At 42.3% G+C, this 22,647-nt stretch overlaps 1 protein-coding gene across 3 annotated transcripts in view; it reads right to left on the reverse strand.

Moving 5' to 3' along the window:
* Nucleotides 1-22,647, reverse strand: part of LOC104931469 (adenosine kinase) — a 104,155-nt gene that overhangs the window by 77,362 nt on the left and 4,146 nt on the right. For all 3 annotated transcript variants that reach the window (XM_010746517.3, XM_027289291.1, XM_010746594.3), the window contains one exon: nucleotides 10,127-10,205. In XM_010746517.3, the coding sequence (XP_010744819.1) occupies nucleotides 10,127-10,205 (79 nt within the window). The remainder of the gene's footprint in view (nucleotides 1-10,126; nucleotides 10,206-22,647) is intronic.

Raw genomic sequence — 22,647 nt, forward strand, 5'->3', positions numbered from 1 at the left:
AGCAAAAAGCCATTGCTAGATGTGTAGTGACATTGAACCTGTCTGCGATTTACTGCTCACAAAAAGAGGAAACTGTTTTTATTATGGAAAGAACAGTGGTTCAGTGAAGGAGGGGTGAGCATAAGGCATCCCTTCAACCCTGTATTCAACTAACCAGCCTCTATACTTAATTATATGTGCCTGACAGACTGCAGTTCCACCTGAGCTTTCTATCTGTTGTTATCGAGCGAACCTGCTGCTCGCAAAAGTACAATTTGTAAACTCCCCTATCGAACATATGTGATGTCACGTTAACGGTTTCACAGTTACACTGAGTAACCCAGCTTGACAGAGACATGTTGGAATATATCTTACAATGTAACTCAAATCTGATTAGAGTGGTGATCTAATCAGCCATGAATTCATCTGTGAAGACAAGCAGGCAAGAGAAAATCACCGCGGAGAATTCTGTATAATTATCAAAAATCTCACAGCGGTACATTAAAATTCTAATTACGACATATTATCTTAATTGCTAAGGAGATGCAAATCAAAACAAGGTTAACGCCGCTCCCTTAACATGCAGGAGAACATGTGGTGGGAAACTCTTCAATATTCACTGAATCAGCTTGACTTGTTCGACATGAGAGGCTGTCATTTTGTAATGCTTCCCCCTCTTAGGGGCGATAATCCTAGCTGAGAGCACAAGCAGCAGTGGCGCAGTCATGCAACAATAAGACAGAACAAACATCTAATTGCTGTGCATTCATTTCCTTGTATTGTATCAAACAAAGCTGGTGACAGCTCATTGCAAGCCAACTAATGTTGCTGTCCAGAGAAAACGGTGTAACCCATGCTTCAGGAGCTAAGAAAAACAGCCTCTTCTAAGGCTCAGTGACGATGCACTTTTTTGATTATCTAAAACAGGTTGTAATCCTTCAGCTTATCTTAACAGATACTTTATTTTCACTCGTGGCCAGGAAGACTGCAAGAGAAACGTCCGTGTCTAATGCGCAACAAGATACAAGAAAAATAGAAAAAAGTTCAAGAAACTGCAACTCCCATGGTACACAACAAAATGCTTGCCATAAATTGTATCTGACAGGTGCGCACTGTAACTCTGCAGACATAAGACAGCCGGATGACAGCAGACACAAGGGGTAATGGTGAAAGGAGAAGAACATGCCATTGAACATGGATTTATGAGCAGGTCCAGACTGAAGCGATCCATCAGTGGTGTCATACAGCATCAAACACGGTCATGTTTAGGACATGTTTCGATGATGCTTTAGAGGGATTCAGTGAGTGCCAGTGCTCAAAAACATGTAGGGTGTGTTGGGAAACGAGTAATTTTCTGCTTTTTAGCCAAAGAGAAGCCAGTTCCCACCTACAAATCCAGCGCAGTCTCTTAATCAGAGTAGTTGTGCTTTGATAGAGAGCTTGCATTTCTTCAGAGGTTCTCGCAGTAGGCTACTAACAGTATGTGGCAGCTTTAAACTAACTACAACCATTTTTGAAAACATCAGATTCTTGACAGAAAATAATAAACCAGAGGTGCCCAATGTTTTCACTAAGAGATATTGGAGTTTCTCTACCAATTGGCTTTGGGATGGTGGTTACCCACATACTGTAAATTGAGTTTCTCTTTTTCACTTTCTCCCACAAACACAGTGCAAACACTTTCCCAGACACACAGTCCTTTCCATTGCTGGACAGAAATAAATGGAGACCCCAGGAGTTCCCTTTGGCCCTGGCCCTAGCAGTCTATAACAGAGCCGACAGCTCCGATCACTCCTGAGAAAGCAAAAGCTGCTCAGGGATCGCTTTACAATTCTCAGGGGCTCGAATAACCTGATCTTGAACTGATCCCGTGCACTGATCCTTTGGTATTGGGTTAGGAACGTGTGAAGGGGCCTGTTGAATGAGCTCGCTGGATATCAACATCCTCACTCCGTGTTGCTCCAGCTCGGTAGATTGTTTGACTTGATTAGTCTCTGCCCGAGTGTTAGACTACCCAACGCCAAGCCCTCCAGACACCGGTATCAACGTGTCAGAGGGAAAAGTGCTCTCCCAAGTCTCGAGGTGGAGCCCATTACCCTGAGTGAGAGCACTGTAAGTTAATAGGATTTGCTCCCGATCAAGAGACTGAGCTATTTCCTGAGGCTGTTACAGACCGAAGCACAAAAATAAATGTTCCTTTATTCAACACTATTAAGCGCCCTCCCCACCCCTCCAAAAAAACTCCCCACCACCACCAACCACTCTGACCCCACCCCTCCTTTTTCTCCTTGTTGGAATATCTGTTTTTACTGCAGGAGGTTGTGCTCTCCCTCTCTTGTTCTCGTTTTTTTCTCTCCCTCTCTCTTCTCCCAAGCAGCCAGTAAAAGTAAAAGGTTGGCACTTTTTGTCTAAAGGAGCCATTTGTTCAGGTGAAAATGAAACTTGCATGGTAAGCAGAGCCAGGCCTGCAGTTGGACAGGGGCAGAGGGGATTCCAGATTAATCATATGGACTATACACCATGAGGATATTCATTGAGGAGTAATTGCCAAGGGGCTTTGTGTAATGTATTCTCCCCATGAGGTAAAACCTTGTAGCAGTGAGAAAGGATAATAGAGTAAGAGGATCATATAAAAATGTTTGCTACTCCAACCTTTAACTCAGAGCTTAACCCTGACCTCGGATAGTAATTACAGAGTTAATTGCCAACTGATCTGAGGAGGAAGCTCCATCCAGCACCACTGCAGATGTCAACTGGGCTTAAGAGCCTCCTTCTGAGGTGCAACAGATCATTGATTGTTTTGCATAATTTAAAGAAAGGACAGTTAGCAGCGTAGGGTGAAGTTGTGTTTAAGTTTTTGGTGTTAAAGTTTATAGCAACAAGAGTGGGTCGGTAATTTAATGTCATTAATCTTCAGTGGAACCATATAAGAATTGCAATTAACACATTTTATTATCAATTAATATGTTTTTATTTTGAAATTCATTAATTTGTTTCTTTATTCAAAAACCCAAACAAATTTGTTTACAATCATATAAAACACAGAAAGAACAGAAACTAGTACTGGAGATTGTTGTCATTTTTGCTTGATACATTATGTAAACTTTCTGTTTATTGACTGATCGATCACTCCGCTAATTGTTTCAGTATTAAATCATATAGTTGCATCATGTCTTCACAAAATACAGTTAAAGTGATCACAGAACCATCTAGTTAAAGTTTTTGTCTGCTATAATGCACAACAAGTCATTGTAATTAACAATATTGATAATTCATGTGTGATTTTGCATTCTTTTGCAATGTTGTCATATATATGTACATAAATATTAGCGAAGTGTTGTTATTGACATTGTGAAATGTATTATGGGGCCGGGGGATACTGGACTTTAAGTGGAAACAAAGATTAAATAGCATGTTGTGATATTTGTTTATACTATTTTGGTATAAAGAACGAGTTTGTGTCAACGTTTGTGTATTTATTGACATGTATTATGTGAAGAGTCAATGCATAGCAGTGGAACACAGCTTTATGTTGCATTAAACAACAATTCAATTATCTCAAAGGTCATATATTTACATAGTCGACAAATAGTTCTTGTCAAATTGATTTCAGCTATGTCGCTCAAGACTAATTCTTACCGTATCACCGTGCATTAATAGTGTACTAGTCCTCCTTTGGTGTGCGTGACAACACACAATTGACGTTTTGACAAGTCAAGATAGAAAATAAAGTAAAGCACATTAGACTATATAATAAGCCTCTCTGAGTGAAAAAAAAACTGACAGATTTCCTCTGGATTTGTTTAAAACCTTAAGAGAGAATAGAACTGGTGCATTTCAGCACAGATCTGAACACAGCTCACTCAGGAAACCTGAATGTCTTCAGTGAGTCAAATAGTTAAGTTGAGCCGGTGCTGCCATAAACCCGGTGGGAGAGCTTGGAATAATCTAGGCGATGTTAATGATGCAATTTATATGTGAGGGGACCGGTGTTTGGCAGGCTCTTTCCGTCTGAGCGGGCTGCACAACCCAGCGAGCTCCCAGCACCCCCTGCTAGATGGAGGGGGTGGAGTAGGAGGAGGATGTCAGAGCCCATGTGAAAAGAGGGAGCGAGCGAAGCACTGATAAGAGCCATTACTATTAGTGTCTGTCTGTCACCTGCTGTGCGTCATCCAGCCTTCTCTCTCTCCACATGCGCCCCCATCCCCGTCGCTCCATCCCCATCCGTTTTCCTGAGGCACATCACTTCAAATTTGCACTCACCTACACATTTTCCATCCTGTCACAGATATACTCAGTTGGCTTGAAAACTGAGCCAAGCTGCACTCTGAAAACTACTGTGAGCTTTGTTTCAAAACAGTTGTGAATTAGTGAAGGTGCAGACAGCTGCCAGCATTTATTCGATAAACAAAATAGCTATAGATGAATAACTGAATTGGCACAAGGGGACGCAATATTCTAGACATACCGTTTCTCAGTTTTTCCAAGCAAACACAAAGCCTAATTTGGTATTTCATTTATTACTTGGCACAATACTACAGCTCCTTAAACTTATGAACTCGGGAGAAATGAACAGTAATTGCAGGCTGTTCTTTATTTTCTTAAAACCTTTTTAACCAAAATATTTAAAGCTGTTTTTCTCAGTTGCTATGCAACACTTCAACCGCAAGAGTGGGAGCATGCTGAGAATGTGCCAAATAAATGCTACTGCCACAGACATTCTGCGGGGAAATATGAGAGAGGGGCATCGTTCAATCATAATCATAAGAAAATGTAGAACAGTTGTGTAAAATGCACAATCATCCTTTCATTCATCAGTTACTTGACCTGTGTCAACAGATGATTCCAACCAATAGTTCGTTTAATGAACCATTGTTTACAGTCTGAAAGGCTCTCAGACCATTCCACAGCCATGTGAGCAGATTTCTTTTTTTCTTTTTTCATCGGCTGTGCACCAAACACACACATAAGTGCCTGCTTTTAACTGCAGAATACAGCGACGTGGCAGGCGAACTGAGCGTCCTGTGTAGAATATCATTCTGTAATTTGACATGAAAACGCTGCCAGATATGTAGACTACTGTCTGTTTCACAAGTCTTTTTAGATTTCACTCAGAGCTTGCCTGGAGCTCGGGCAACTGTACAACAGCCAAGCAAAATGCATGCAAGCCAATGGTGTAGCCTTTCTTCCTGAGCCTGGAACCAAGGACTTAAAGCAAGGACACGTTATGCAAGATATCACATTCAATTCCAATGCCAGCCTCTGAGGCCAGATGATACACATTGAATGCGTCTGTCTCTCGAGCCCTCAATGTTAATCAACACTCTTTCCAATGCATACTTATGAGTTACAATCTACTCCCCACGTCTTCCCTTTGGCAGCTTAAATTAAGTCGCAAATTTGACGGTAAATTAACTTCAACAGGGACGGTAATATGTCACCTATACAGCAATCTGTGCCATTCCTCGCCGGGGCAACTCAAATCTTGTGCATCTGAGAGGAAAATTAAATCAAACGAATCATTTTCGTGTGAAAGTCAAATTCGAGGAAACACAAGAAAGAAGGCGTCACGCGGCGGAGCCATCGGCTGTTAACAAATCCCTCTGATGACAAAGCCTTGCATAATCGCCCAGTCAACCTTTATCATTGTGATCACAGAGCCTGAGATTTAATGCACGCTGGTATTAGCTGTGACATACAGTCACAATACAGTTGAGGTGGGAGGAACACATGCTCAGACAGTGTGTGTACGTACATGTGTGTGTGTAAAGGGGAGGTGGATGTGGAACCAACAGAGATCTCCCCACTTCATCATTGAGTAAATGGCACCACAGACGTGAGCTGCGACTTCACAGCTGCCTCATGGCGGGTGACATTGAAGCCCACGCATGAACACATCGCTCATCAAAGCGAATGAGGCGTTCTTTTGCTTCCTCTGCTTGTGCAGAGGAAAACAATGGCAGCCCCCCCACACCCCCTCAAGTGCACACTTGCACACCTGGAATGTCTAGAATGAGTGGAGATGGGAATGAAAGAGGGGGGGAGAAAAATCCATTTGGTTTCATGCATCTCTCACAAGAAGCTTAACAGACTGTGACCTTCCACTGCTTCATAATGGGAAGGAAATGGCAAGACCCCGGTGCCATAAAACGGCTCAGAGCGGGTGCTAACAGTGGTTCTGCAATTAACCTGTCTTAAAACAAACAAGAGGCTTTTGCTTTAACAACAGGCACATACTTGAGAGGGTTGATTTCTGCGGCGTCAAACTCAAAGGCCCACCAGGGTTCAGGTTTTAATCGGTCATTAGTGTGCTCATTTCGGCACAGCTGCGCCAAGATCTATGCAGCTACAAGCTCAATGTGATCAAGAACCAAAACAAAGAAGTCAGGGCTCTTATGTAGATCCCAGCTACAGAATGAAACGCCATCGAATGCACTCAATGTCTCCTCATAGACAAAGAATATTTGTCTGAACACTAATCATAAAGTGTTAGAGGAATGTAAGTAAAAACAGAAAGCAACAGTAAAAAATGTGAATGCCCGCTTTAGCGAGCGCACAAGCACATCCTCCTGAAGGTTCAGTCACATAGTTTGAACACAAAAGCTCCACTCTTTCTCCTTAACTGTCCTCTTTTCTCTAAGTGGAACCAGACGTAGGCATTTCTTCATTTAGCCCATTCAAATGGAGGCAAGTTGCTGTTCTTTATTTATTTAACAAAACGAGCTGTAAAAGCCAAACATTAGGTCATGGAATATTTTCAACCCGAGAAATAAGTCAATGCCTTCAATGAGACATCAAACCCAGTTTAAGTATCCCCCTACAAAATATGAGCTGGTGAGGACCTTTTTCGAAGTCAAGTAGTGCTGTGGGATTTTTCTGTTTTTTAAATACAACTTTCAACAGTGTGGTGCACATGCGTTTCCAATTAAGAGCTCAGAGCCAACATCCAAGCCTGGGCCCCATTCACCCCTTCCACGATTGACCAAGTCTGAGGAAATGTTAAACAGGCATCATAACCATAACAGAGCCAGCAGATTTTTCAAAAGCCTTTACTTTCTAAACAATAATTAAGACATCAGAGTGAATTGATGATATAGACTGCAAACACGGCGCAAAATCTAAATAAAGAGAAAGGAACATACTGAATCATAAACTTTTTTTGTGACGCGTTCACAGCTAGGGCACTGAAACATAACTATTTGTCCCCTTTGGTGAATGGGTACAAAGCGAGCTTACAGCGCAAAGATATAAAATACGTCAATGCTGTTGATTTGTGAGGATCATAATGAGAATGCACGGTTTACACGAGGCACTCAGAGTAGGATCTACTTCCCTGGCAGCAGCAATAACTCCCTATGAGCCTGTCTCTGCTCAGACTTCAATCTCTGGGCCCTAAGGAGCTGTTGGAGGACTTTGATGTTCTGTCTAAATGAATTGACTGTGCTTCTTGATATAGCCCTCCAGTCATCTGACTCCCCCCACCGATTCTGTCACCTGTGATAAACACCACGCAAGCTCAGCGGTACCAAATTTCTGGATCGTATGCTCGGTAAGGCCACAGTTTTTCTTTTTTACCCTTCAACTTTGTAAATGAATGAAAGAAATATGATTGTTGTTTGCCGCCGTGCCCTATCTGTGCAGACGTCCTTTGATGTGTGAGGCTGTATGTGAGCAAGCAACGCTGGGCTGGTTTTTGTTACCTTACAGCCCTGCAACATCCAGTAGGTGAGCCTTTATGTCAGATGCACCTTCAGGGCATGGTGTTTGTTAGAGACTGGGCAAAGGCAACAACCTCCAACCCACTTCTACTTCTTTTTTTTTTAGAAATCAGAGCCATAGAGCTCTACATACTGTACAAGCTTGCAACTGCACACTGACTTGATCCAAACAAGATCTAAGGCTTATTGAGAAGCACTGGTGCACAGCTAAGGGAGTACAAATGTGTTGATACCTTGGGACTTCTAGTTTGTCACAATGTGTGCTTTAACTTATGAGCACTGACAGGAGCCATGATACATGGGAAATGAAAAAATTGTCCCAGTGCTAAAGATAGCGCTAAGTGCAACACAATCGACGCCTAGCAAACACTGCAACGAACCATTTCGATCAAAGAGCGGGGCAGAGACGGTGGTTAGAGGGAAACAATACTTATCCATCTAAGCTTCAGCTTGGTCAATTCTCATTTGACTAAATCCAATTTCCATCGATTCTGCATCTTCGTAAAGCCGAGGTTTAGGTTTTCCTTGATAGTGCAGAAATCTTAACTCGGATGAAGCGGCAGTGTTTAACCTATTACAGCCTCCAATGAAGCAGTTGGGTTTTGGAGGAAAGTACGAGTTCTACTGGCAAAGGCATTGATCCTCCCACACCCTGGGTTTTCCCAGCGTGTGCAGCGATTCCTGTGCAAAGCCTCTGAACACCTCTCTCTCCTCCAGCAGCGATGGTGCTCCTGAGCAAACCTGCCCTGGATCGAGCATCTCATTTAGTCACTGGGCCCTTTGATGTGGATTCAGTGCTGCAGTGCATATCATTCGTGTTTGAAGGTTCAGCTTCCACAATACAGCAGGGTTTGAAGTTTCACATATTGCAAGTGCTACAATGTGATAATCTGGGAGCCGGTTATGCATTATACATTTTTCATAAAAGAACACCATCACCTGAAAGTGAAATGTGGAAAAGTCAGCGCTTCAAGGTATATATTGACAGAAACTGTTTCTGAGACTTCTGGGTGTGGGACGAAAACACTCTTGTTATCGTGAGCGGTTCAGAATCAGGTCTACATCTTCTCTTGGAAGGGGGTAAATATCCAAATAAACAGAGTAGAATAACATTTGACTGGGGTCTGCCATGCCATTATAAGACAGAATAATTTAGTTGACTGAACGCTTCTCACAGTGCACCAAGGCCATGACGGCTCTCTCTCTCCGGCTTGGGCCAGAAATAAAGATCTCCTTCTCCATCTGATTTCACGAGGGAGTTGATATGAAACTTGGGGAACTTCCTTCTTAAATGAAACATGAAAAATCTTGTCAAGGTCTATGTCTGGCTGAACTAAATCTTACGCTTTGGCGAGTGCAATGACAAGAAAGGATGGAAATAATCTCTACCGGAAATTTGGCAATTCCAATTTTCATGGATATTATTCACTCAATTGGAAAAGCGAGTTGTTTTTAATGCAACTGCATCAATCACGCAAGAAAATAGGGGAAGTTATTTTCCAAGGAACTTGATTTTAAGTTGGCATTTAATGTTTGTGAGTGACTGTAGTTTATGTTAACGCTTCTGATCTTGATAATTAAAGAGTGTTTGTATGGAGATGCACAGCTCCGCGTGTCTTCTTTAAAGGATGCTTACCGTCTCCAAAGCAGAGACATGGTGGCAGCCTGAGGGCCTGCCTGCTTTCTTTTCCCTCTCTCTCTCTCTCTCTCTCTTTCTCTGTATCTATCTTGTGCTAAATACACACAAACACACATAGAAACGCTGTGCACTGCACTGACACATACAAAAACAAAAACCCACACACAAGAAAGAGTCGGAGATTTCACAAACAACCCCCTCTCAATTAGCTTCTGCACTCATTTTTTTTTTTTCTTGGAAGAGAATTATTTTTCAGCTGGATGCTTTTTCTTTGTTTATTGTGAGCAGACCAAAGCCTTATCGGCGGCTAATCACTGCACGTCAAATTCACAGACTCGCTGCAGTCACTTAAAAAAAAAGAAAAGAAAAAAGGATTGAGTGAATGATCTTCTCAAGTTTAGATTGCCATTTTAGATTTTAACAATCATCAGTTTCTTTTAGATGCTAAAATCTGTCTAACAGCCAGGGAGAAGATCAGCGTTTCTTTGATATAATTTGTTGTGACATGTTAATTGCATCTACTTGTAATTCTCTCTAATTGATGTTTGATATGTCTCAGGAAATTAGGCCAACTAGATAACACTGCAAATATTATGAATCCTCCCCGCCTTTCTCTTTCCGTGGCAGGGCTGATGAATTCACAACACCTAAAACTGTAATGTGTCAACATGCTGTGCAGCTATGCTCTCTATTCCCAGGGCTGCCAGGCTGACAAATCTAAGGTTACAAGCATACCACTGTATATTCAAAACACATTCAGGCACATTGTAGAGGGCCAGAGAGGACTAACCTGAGCAATTTTCACTGAGTTTTGGGTCGAGCCACCGGCATGGTATTCAACTTTGTTCCTCTTGACAATTTCATCAAACCTGAAATGAAGAGAAGCACAAGACTTGTTACAAAAGACGTTCAGGATTAACTACAAAGTGAATTAGACCAGAGCTTTTGATAAAGGCTTAGTGTAAAACACCAGATACAACCACCTGTAACATGAGCAGGCTACAGGTTTCTCAACACTTGTCACATTACAACATGTGTGGGAGGAGTGCGGCATGAGCGCCACAAATTGGTCAATACAAAATCCATCAGGAGAGGTTACATGGGTATAGTTGAAGAGCAGCTGTGAACAAAGAGGATGTGAAATTTCCGTAAAGTATCTTAAAACCATTAGACAGACTGCCGTGAAATCTGATAAAGACATTCGTGGTCTCCAGAGAATTGATCCTGATGACTCTGGTGATCCCTCAACCTTTTTAAATCACTATCAACATGTCATAGTTTCCACTAGACCAACATCAATCACAACAACCAAGAGAGTCCAGGGAGTCTCAGTTGTAATATGAACCAAGCTAGCATATGATAAAACACTCATGTTACAATCACAACCTACTAATATGCCAAACACTTCTGAGTATACTTACATAACATACTAAACCTGCCAAATACGTTTCCATGTTAAGTGATAGATTACGATGTTGCCATGTGTCTTTAGTATCTGCTTGGAAGGCGTACTGACATGAAGTGCTTATAATCTTAAGCATGATAACATGCGACCATTATTTTAGCATGTTAAGTTGCACTAATTACTATTTTCAAATAGCTCACTTGCAGCTGTAAACTTATCACCAGACTCCCTTCAGTTCTACACAGCATTTTAGTCTTTTTCAGCTTATTGTTTTGGTTTTATAGCCCACAAATTTATTGTTTTGGTTCTGTCTCGCTGCTCTGATAAAATCGTGTTTCTAGTGTTTAATGAAAACATTTTTTTAAGCAGAAAAACGCAAACTAAACCAATTAACTCAACTATTTTCCCAGTAGGTGAACCGTCACGGCAGAGAAAGTTAGCAACTAGCTAGCTATAGTAAACATATGTGACGGTTTAGCAGCTTAAGAGTGAAATATTTTGTAAATTTGGAATTGGTGGAGACAAAAACGGAGCTAAAATGACATTAGACGTTGGACAGATACGTGACCCCCAATTAATGCTAACGAATAACGAATGTTCAGATGTTTACAGCATGCTGTATGTGGATATATTTTTCTAATCAAAAAAGAGCTACACTGGGTTAAGTCACCCCCATTTCGGTCTGTCTGTCAAGCAGTATGTCAACCCTACAATATTATAAACTTTAAAGTGGCACAGAGTTTTTGCCATCCTTCAACTGTGACATTCCAGGTGCAAGTTGTTTATATGAGCTAAAAGAAAAAGAAAAAAAAAATGCAGCGAGCGAATGCTGGATTTTGTTAAATGGGATACTTGACCACAAATGTTGCCTGAGTTGAAAAGAGCCAGTTAGGGTCTGAATGTCAGCTTGATAAAAGCAAAAGAGGAACATTGTCCACACATGGTTGTAGTTAAGCGTACAGTATTAAAGCAAGATGAGCAGAGAAAGTTATTTCTGAAGAAGTTCTTCCTCAAAGAGATGCACGAGATAAAAGAAACTATTCATCTTTCTCTTGGCAGAGATAGGCAGGCTATTTTCTGTTTTATAGGTGCTGTTTTCGGAGTAATTACAAAAACAAGTTATACAATTTCCTTGTGCAGAAAAAAACTCATAGCTCATAACTTGTTCAGGGAGGGATCGCATCTGATTAAATGTTTGATGTATGAACCATACAGCAAAGTTTAGAGACAACTGTAACAGACTAAACACAATGAGTCAAGAAAACAGGCATGACATTGGGGAATAGGGAGTAAACAATTGCTGAGTTTTTCAGACATGAACCACAGGAACACCCTTTGGTCTGCAGCGAAATACTGAAGGCGGTTCTATCATTTTTGTATTTTCCCCCCATCATAATGCCATTTCAAACATCAATAGCTGCTATGCTTGGGCATAACATGATGTAAAGCTGGGCTACGCTGCCAGATAGAGTCTTTATCTGGGGAGCTGAGGACATGAATAATGTGTATTCTCCACGTCGTTCATACAAACAACCTCCCAGGGGCCGGCTATATAAACGTGTCCACCCTGCTAAGGAAATTGACCTAACTGCAGTCAAGATGATACGCCACATTAGGAGGTCCTTGGCTTTTTTTCTCCCCCCTCAACTGTAAATTGAAGACTGTCCATTTGTGAGTGTATTTACATCATGGGAAATAATCCACTGACATGGTAAATAGTTCAAGGTGCACCATACCATTCCCAATGGTGTTATGTGTAATTCCACATTAAATTAACTGCGTAAGAGGGGTTGTTGAGAAAATGCTTGAGTGTAATCCCAAGGGGTGCCGGTTATGCAACAGAGTACCAATGCATTCCCTTTTAAGGATTAAAAAAAAAACGGTTTCCAGGGAGGTCAAAGGTTGCACGTGTTGGGGAGCAAACTCGTTGAACCTAGAAATATGTCAATCTATTGCGTATACTCGCTCACAGACAGGAGTAATATGTATGCAAAGTGCATCATGGCTTACAAACATCTGTCAGCCAGAGGTGTTCAATGCTTCAGCACAAACCTGGTTTAACTAGGCATGGCCAAATTTTGAGCGAGTGTGAAAGTAACCTTTACTGCTTCAAAGAAAGTCTGCATATCATGTCTCAAGGCTAGGGGTCTACCCAGGGCAGAATGTTCCTAATAAAGAAAAAAAAACTTTCCATGCAAGTGGAAAATATGCTAACCGGGAAAAAAAAAAATCCTTCCTGAGACACCTGTTATGACTCCTTGACAAAGGAAGAATTTGAGCACTGTGGGTGTTTATAACATGAAGGCAGCCAAGGGACTCCAGAACCCATTTCAAATAGACACACAGCTTCTGAGGATTTTAGTTTTTTTTTTTTTTTTCCCTTCCTAGAAGTATTTGCTCCACCTTTCAGTGCAGACAGCATGGGGCCCTGGTCTTGGATGCCTTGAAAATCCCATCCGAAAAGGAGCAGCTGCCTCGAGACCTTTACACCCTCAAACATCATGTGATCCCATAGTAGTGACACCGTAAACGGCCCCCTTGGCCATTTAGGAAGAGAAAATCCCTTTCCATCTACTGCAGTCTAAGCTCACTCTGCGATGGGAGGGAGCAGACAAAAATGAAATTGTTTTGAACAAAATGTCCTCAGCCTGTAACCTCTGCTTTTAAACCCCACTGGTGCTGTTCACTGGAAGAGCAATTCCAACTATGCCGTGCATTCCACTAATGTATGGACAATCTGTTATATAACACACATGCTTTACAAGGGACTGCCCCTGACTCTGGTTAAATACCACTCTTAACTAAAGGCACTGTGTTATTTTTCAATTTCATACCTTCCAATTTGAGACTAATAGAGCACTTATTTATTCAGCTTAAATCAAATTAGGGGAATTAGGCTACTGAAAGGAATATTTATATTCAGAGGATAGGAGAGTCCTCTTCAAAAACCTAATACCTCTCCATCTCCCTGGTTTAACACATTCAAATTGTTGGGACAGATCACACAAGTCAGGAACATCGTGTTGTTTACATTCCTGGGAATAGAGCCCCCACCGTTGTTTCCCATCAAGGGAAATCTGAGAGCTTCCAAAGTACTATGAGTGTTCTCTGCCCCCAAGTGACTCATGAGTTCCTCTCTCACCTCCCCAAAAAACCCAGCCAAGTAGATTATTTACATGAGGCAATAATTCAAGATTTGCTCCTCTAAGTCTCTTACATGGAGGGCAAGGCGAGCCCATTTACCCAATCCCTCTTCATTCGCCTTTGATGTTAGCCTATCTCGATAAGACCGGATGAGTGCCCTAAAATCCCCGTCGAGTGATTTCACAGGAAGAACAAGTCTCTGTTAATCAATGGCTAGATTGGATCTGGATCCTCGGGAGTGGTCTGCGTGAAAGTCCTCCCGAGTGTTTGAGTGCACACCGGGGTAATTCATCGCTAATGATCACCGTGGCACCCACTCTCCTCCGTTCGTCCTTATTTAATTGCCTCGTTCACGTTTAAACAGCTTACAAATCACAAGGACAGGCAGGGAAACATGATCAAACAGCCCCTATCACTAATCAGAGGAGGGCAAAGGAAGAAGTGAGAGGACTGGGGCTTCTTTGCCGCTCTCCTTGGGGGATTAGGGAGGAGGAGGGTTGTACAGGAACACTAAATTATCTCTGCTTCAGCCATAGCAGGCAGGTACATTTAAACAGGCAGATCCATCTTTCTCTTTCTCTGACAGAAGCAGAGAGGGGGCAACGTAGCTAAAAAGCTTCGGTAATCCCAGTTTCAACACAGGCATCTGGAGTGGAGACAGGTTCCACCATTGATTAGATTCGCCCCAATCAGTGTGTGCATCCTACACCAGCCTTCCTTGGTAGTCTGGAGGCAGTACAAGGCCTGATGCACAGTAATTGTTTCCATAGGTCAGGCGGAGGAAAAACAGCTCGGGGACGTGATGAAAGGGAGATGGAAAGGGTGAGGAATATTGTTGTTTTTCCCCCCAATTAAATTGTTTGTCAAACCCTTCACAAAGGGTTACGCAGTTTATCTGTTTAAAATCAATACGCTCGTCTCAGTGTGAAAGCTTGTCCCGACACAAGACAGGCCCATTAATTATTCTGTTCTGCGCGCTATCGCCGGGCCGCTCAAGGTTGAGCCTTATCTTTTCTTATTTCAAATCAATAATTATCTTCTAGCGTGCTCGCGCTCCCCCTCAGAAATGGATGTGCTTTTCATTCAATGCCTGTGGAGTTTCTCTCTCTCTCTCTTCGTCTCTCTTGTGTAGCAACTGGTAAAGAACGCAGAATGAATAGGACATTCTTATCAGTGGAACATTAGGGCAGGATGGGAATAGATGGCGAAGAATGAGACGTATAAAAGTACTGAACACAAATGAGTCATGATTCAAACAGCGAGCAAGGCCTTGTTCCCGTCCTCTGACATCTTCTAATACACGGTAACAGTAAAAGGATGAATGTTGATTTGCACAAAAGCATTGCGATATCGCCATCGCTCAGGTATCTCAGTTGGGCTGAGAAAACCAGGGTCCCTCTGTGGAGAAAAGCGGTAGCCTCGATGAGCCTCCCTACATTTTAGACTGGATGCACAATTAATGACTGCACAATTACATGGTCATAATGGGTGAGTAATTGCATTAGAATGCCGAAACAACAAATGTGCATCCCTTTAATAATCAGCCGATCCAGCAGCAGCAGCAGCAGCGGCGGCGGCGGCGGCAGCCCATTTGTTGGCATTAACCAAGGACTGCTGTTTGTACTTAATTAGGCTGCACTCAAGGATTAGGCGGCGGGGGCAGAATCTGGTCATGGAGGATGAGTTCATATTATTTCCTCTAAAATGTCACAGGTTTTTTGGCTTTCGCGCTGCAGAGGGTGGCGTTGTTTGTCACACTGTACTGTGTGGATGCGGGAGAGGGAGTGTGAGAGTGTGTGTGTGTTTGTGTGTGAGAGGACATGAAAGGGAGAGAGAGAAAGAGGGACACATTGAGGGAGAGAGTGGGAAGACGGAGTGTGTAAGCAAGGATGGGGCTTCTGGTGTTCTCCTGAGGATTGAGATTTGAAGCCAGAGCACAAAGCCTTTGAGACATTCCCCTTATCTTGGAGGTTGATACCAGGATCTCGGTGATTCAGAGCGCTCTGTGTGAATAATTCCACCAACACCCCCTACTGCGGGGACCATATGGCCCAGTGTGAACTTTAAACACACGGGGAGTGTTGCTGCTCACCAGTCAGGCCTCCCATCTCTACCCCCGCACAGGCTAGGTGTAGAGAAATGATCAGCACAGATAGTATACTAACTAGTCTACATGTATGAGGGCTGCTGCCATCAGTGGCTTTTCCTGTGTGGCTGCTGGGGATCAAAGATGACTAAAAATAGCCCTGAGCATGCTTTTCTGAACTGAACATGCTGTATGTACTGGCTGAGACGCCCACATTTTAATTATAAAACGCTCTTTAAAAAAGGGGGAGTCGGAGGGAAGAGGAGGGGAAGAGGAGGAGGAGGAGGAGGGGAGGGGGACGCCCACATGCACAGAGATGTGGATTATGTTTGTTACACTCCCTTTGACTTGTGATGTTTCCTTCTGGCACCACCTGCTGGCAGCCGCCGTCAACAAGAGAGAGGGGAGGCACGTTTGCAGCTCCGGCGAGGACGAGCCTTAATTATGATTGCATCAGCCATCTCTCATGATGCAGCATGTACGCTTTAAACGCAGAGCGATCGCGCTGCATCGCCGCGCACGAACCCATTTCATCAAAAGGGGCGACGGCAGAACAAGATATGAGCTCTCTTTTATTTCCATTATTTGAAAAGTTTTATTGTTTTATAATTCAAAAAAGGTCTGGATCCACATTTCATTGAGGTTGAGTACAGCTCTGGTGGTGAGCATGTCAGATTTATGCAAGCGGCCCCGAATCGTCAGATTCATGCATATCAATAAAACATCAAGAGCAGCACGCGGTTGGCGGCTGAACATGTTTCTGATGTCTCAATTACCAGTTGAGTGCCATTAATCTCTGCTCTCTCTCTCTTTGGCTCAGAGGCTGGCTGATGGATGCAGGCCGGCGACCTTTGCCCTTAGCTGCAGGGGGAGCCGGATGTTTTGACCCCCCAGCGGGCCGGCGGAGGTGAGTTTAAGTACTGTAGTACAGCACTCAGTCTCAGCAACAGACAAGGGAGCTGAGAAGGTAAAAAAAACAAAAAAAAACAAGGAAGGTGGGGGGGGGGGGTTGTAATGTGTCTACACACTCAGTCAAGCATGAGTGCATCCAGTGAAGTGGCACCATGGCAAGCACATGCAGCTTCTGCACGCATGCTTGCATGTGAGCACACACAAACACACACACACACACACGAGGGGGGAGTAGTGTTTCTCCTCCTGACACACCAGGATAGCTCTGCCGGGGGTTTCTAGCACTCACGATTCGCTTCGAATGTATGTAATGTATTAAAAAAATAAAAATAAATAAAAAAAGAGGGGTAGAGTCAAGTATGTTTACAGAGCAGAATCTATCACACACACACACACACACCCACCCAGGAGCCAGAGTGTTTAGCATGTACTCAGTGAGAGAGGCCTTTGTTGTTTTCCTCCCAGTAAGCAGATTGAGCTGCACGGCAGCAGCAGGGGTGTGTAAGATGTACACAGACAGCGGGGTGTGTGAGTGGAGAGGCACCTCCACTGATCTCCCGTGTCGTGTGATGATGTGTGTGTGATGTGTGTCTCAATCCACGGCTGATCCCCCTGAGTCAGCCCTGTCAGTGATATGAGCCTCTACCTCTCTCCCTCTCTTTCTCTTCATCCGGAATGCTAATAACAGCCAGCCACTAACGCTGCAGCCATGAATTATTCATGCAGCAGAGGGTCACACGGCATAATGAGGAGTTTACTCTCATTCTGGATGCGATTGTGACGCTGCTAATCTGCATTTAGCACAGAGAAAGGGAGAAAAGGAGGGAGAGGGTAGGTGTAGTAGTGAGTATGTAGTTATTAGGAGTCACTTATGAACTTAATTGCTGTGAGCAAACAACCTCTGAAAAGAGTCACGCCATCATCCAGAGATGAGAAAGTAAACAATTAATTATCATTGGACAGAGGGAGTCATAAAACAAATGTTTGAACAGGACTAATATTCAAGAGCCAGCTGATGTTTTTTTTTTTTCCCTCTCCCTCTGAGGTGACAATGCACTCACTGTAACAATGACTCATTGTCATTTGACACGCTAATAATCATTAGCTCTAATACGATATGGTTAACAAGCCCAAGAGGCTGCGGGAGGATGGTATGGTATGAAATGCTGCATGTCCTTAACAACCTGTAATGCCTAGTTATCCTAACATAAAATGTCTATTTGCCCACATTATAATCTCCTGCAGAAAGAGGCGTGTTTTCATTATGTTGACATGTTGTTTCCTATGGAGACTCCTTGGGGTAAAAACAGCAGGCTACTGTTGCCCCCTGCTGGACATAAAAAGGCACATACCCCCTTTTTACTGCAACTCTAACACTGACAAAAATGTAAAAATGACATATCAACCTGCTGCTAACAATGTAAACATATAAAAAGCCTCCAGTCAGAAAGTTAAATGCAACAATCTGAACTAAAAGAGACACAACTTAGCCTCATACATTGTTTTCCTTATTTGTCTGATCATCACCCCAAGTCTTTGCAAGTTACACAAAGGTATTACATATTCCCCTCCTTGCAGGTACCAAACTTAAGCCACATGATGGCAGCAGTGACTACAAGACACGAGCGAGACCTCCAGCGTTACATCTCATAATATCTCCCGCAGAAATGTATAATGATGCATATCTCGGCAGGCAGAGAGGAAGTCAAACACAGTGCTTTGGTTTCCTTTCGCAGCCCAGTTTCAAAAACACACAAGGCTTTCTATGAAAAAAGAAACAACCCTTTCAACTGCAGCTCAAAAACCACAGTGGAAAAATTCTTCGAATAAAAGCAGTTACAGTGCAAAACCTGCGCGTTCGGTACAACATGACTCACAAACCACTGCACTGTAAACTTTAAAAGCTGATACTGATTGATTGGTATGGCGGTGTTTGAGATTGAGCTACATGATTTATGGATTTACTTTATTTGGAAGTATTTGTTTGCATTTTCGGGGGGCCTTTATTTCACAGGAGAAAGTATAAACACCAACAGGAAAGAGAGACTGCGGTGAACAGTAGAATGCAACAAAAGTCTGAGGCCGGAAATGAACTGGGACACTGTGGTTACATGGTATGCGTCTTAACCACCAGGAAACCAGGACACCCAGGAAGTCAGTGGATACTTCAGCAGAGCAAATACAGTACTCCAGTACAGTTCATTTTGGCTGCAACTAGTGACTACTTTCATTAACAATTCTCAATCTCGATTTGTAATTTAGGCTATGGTGGTGAATTATTTTAATTATCTTTTATTTTATGCTTATTTTCCTTGATAATTATCTTCAAATTGCTCTTTAAAAACTCAATATTCACTATACTATCATAGACAACTAAGAAAACCACAAATATTCACATTCGAGAAGTGAATGTTTTGGCTTTTTTTAAATAACAAAATAGTTGCTGAATAATTTTCTGATGATCAATTATTCGATTGATTATCCATTTTCCAGCGCCCAATGTGACATCTTTAAACATTTGTTTTGTCCAACCAATCGTCTTAAATTCAAAGATATTCAGTTTATAATGACGTAAATCGGAGACAAGAAGCACATCTTCATATTTCAGAACTAATTTTTTTTGTTTTTTGCTCGATAAATGACAAACAATTCTCAATTTATCAATTAATCAACTATTTATTTCAGCTCTAGTTTCCACAGTGAGACACTAAAGCCTTTTGAATTAAAACTGGGAATTAATTGTAACTTGTGAAACATTTGACACGACTTGAAAGGCATCAAACTCACAGTTGAGGCGTTTTCAGGGGGGGGAAACAACAACAACAACAAAAAAAAACATTAAGTCCCCAGCCAGTACTAACAGGGATGTTGATGGTTTCTACAGCAGGCAATTTCTCAGCCACAACAGGATTATATGGGCTCTGCTGTGACTAGATAATTGAATTCAGGCATGGCCACAGTGCACTGCATCCAATGATCTCTCTCCCACCAGGGTGATGGGGAGAAAAAATGAATCGTGTTACACTCTGTAGATTCAGAAGCACAACAATGGTGTTAGTGGACTAGCCTGGTAAGTCTATTGTGGCCTTTTAAGTAATGATGTTATTTGTCACAACACTTCCTCTTCCATGGACCGATGACCTTGTGAATGACCTCTTTGCACTTTAAAATTTGAGTGTCACTCCACCAAAATCCTTAATAGGAACGCTGCAGCTCATATCACAGCATCTAAAGTTGTCCAGAAGTCAATAGATAATGAAAAGTGATGTAAAAATACCACATGTACATTCAGATTTAAACTGACTGACATGAGGGCGAGTATGCGGCTGTGTGTGGTATTGAAGGGAACATGCATTGAAATGCATTGTGCTGGGAATAAACCACCAAAGCCGCATGTTAATCCTGCCCTGACCTTGCGCAGAATGTAGAGTGAACGGTGTCTGTGGGGCTAAAGATAACACCGCTGCCTTTGTGCTGGAGGAGAACAACACTGCTGATGATGCTGCTTTGTGCTGCTGCTGCTGCTGCCGCCGCCGCCCAAGGTCACATGTGTCTCTTTGTCAAGTAACAAGACCTGACAAGGTAGCCTATTGTGAAGGTACAGCCGTTCTGATGTACTGATCTGTCTTTATATTGTATATGCATGAGTCCGGTGCTCTGATGTGTGATTTGCTTGGAATCCATCACTTCTCAGGTCTGAAATCGATCAACAAGCACTTTTGAAGCGACTGAGACGTGTCAGATGAGTTCAGAAAATGACATGACTAACTTTGAAACTCTCTGTGCGAGATGAATTAATCTCTATCTCTCTGCTCAAGGTGGCCTCAGCGTGTCATCGAGCCACCCTTTAAGGACCGCCCACAAAATTCTGGACTGAAAAACTGTTTTAACCTCTAACTCTAACACATGTTTTCAGTAACTATTTTCCAACATATTTAATGTATTTTGAAAGAAACCTCAGAATTGCCTTCACACAGACTTTAAGCTACCAAAAATATGTATCTGTATTTACAATAGTGATGTACCTGAAGATGTGTCTCCAGTATACAGTATGTGTAACTGATCTATCCAAAAAGTCTCTCCTCCCATTGTCAGTGAGGCATCTAAGTGTGTAACTTAAGATTGCACATACTGTACAAATACTGTGAAGAAGTGTGCAAAAACCATGCTTGCTATAGGCTGTCATCCCCAGACCAAAAGGATGAAACTGGGTTAAGGTATTTAAAAAGAAGAGCACTTGTCCCTCCCTCCTCATTACCACCGCTGAGGTGCCCTTGAGCAAGGTACTTAACACCAAGTGTTCAAGTGGAGCTGCTCAGTGGCCAGCAGATAAGAGTTCTGCTGTTATCTAACATCCAACAGATAAGGCTGCTGTACCAGGCAGCTTGGAGGTGTGAGTGTGCCCAAGTGTGGAGGAGCAATGAATTCCTGTAGAAGAGCATTTGTGCTCAGTGACCCGGGTGAAATAAAGGCCAAAAAAAAAAAAAAAAAGGAAAGTCATTTGTGGCACCCTTGTGAAAGCGGGCCGAGTGAAGGAAAGCAATCTGGCCACAGGCTACGTCTGAATATTACACAGTGTGTCTGGTAAGCTCCATCATGAGCAAAATGAACAAGAGAAGCTCAGGGATCCTATCAGTGAAGCCATGAGTCACCACAGGAGCTGCAGGACCAGTAATCTCATTTATGACTGAACGATGTGTGTAAAAACTTTAAAATAAAAAATATGAAGCAAAACTGTGACATAACAGCCTGATTGATTTACCAAAGACGAGACAAACACTGTCTCAGGATTCCTCCAAATTTAAATCATATCTTGTTTTCTCAACAGTGTTTTTTAGTATCTTCCTGATATAGAACTGATCCTTAAAAACACATATATTTTACACGTTTCTCATATTTGTATGATACATTTCTATTTCTATTTATGTTCTTTTGCAGCACTTCTTTGTTCTTCTCTCTTTTTATGTTTGTTGTACTGCATCAAAAGGAAAACTCCTTTTATATAAAAACCTACCTGGTAATAAACAATAATGATTAATCCCTAAAACAAAAGACAGACATTCAGCCTGGTGTGAAATGTGCCTCATAAAATTCATGAAAACCCAAGGCCACGGTTTACAAGCTCCAGGGAGTCTTGTGTCATTTGCTGGCAAGGTAATTATTAAAGATTATTCAGTGCTAATTAACAAATCAAACATGTACAATCTCATTTATAATGTAACTAGCACTAAACAAACGATTACATATCCCAGATATGGACTATGTTATCTACTCATGAATGTTAAAATCGCTTGTTTCAGACTTCAAAGAAAACTCAAACACTGTCATCTTACTTACAGATGGTGAACTTTTTTTATGTCTGCGCTAAGATGAACACAGACCATCTGCACGCTGTCAAACAGAGGGAAGAGGGCAGCGTAAAATCAGTCAATAATTAAGGCCTTTCATTTTAGCTAGTTTCTGTTGTTTACAGTCTAAGTTTACCTCCAGGTGCAGTTCAAAAGATTGGAGTATTACATTCAGGGAGCCCCCGACCACGTTTTCGAGGAAGGATATAATATTACTGATGTAGCCGCTTGCAGTGTGAAGGAGGGAGGGTACCCTTCTCTGAATAAATACTAACTATTCATTCATTTTGTGTCAATCTAATGGCATGCAGTTCAAATATCTATGTAGAGCTAGTCGAGCAGTAGTAAATTCAGACCATCTTGGTAAAGTTTGGAACAAATTTAGTATGGGAAGAATGTGGGTGGGTCCAGTTCTG

Source organism: Larimichthys crocea, chromosome XVI, assembly GCF_000972845.2.
Source record: "Larimichthys crocea isolate SSNF chromosome XVI, L_crocea_2.0, whole genome shotgun sequence".
NCBI classification, from domain to species: domain Eukaryota; kingdom Metazoa; phylum Chordata; class Actinopteri; family Sciaenidae; genus Larimichthys; species Larimichthys crocea.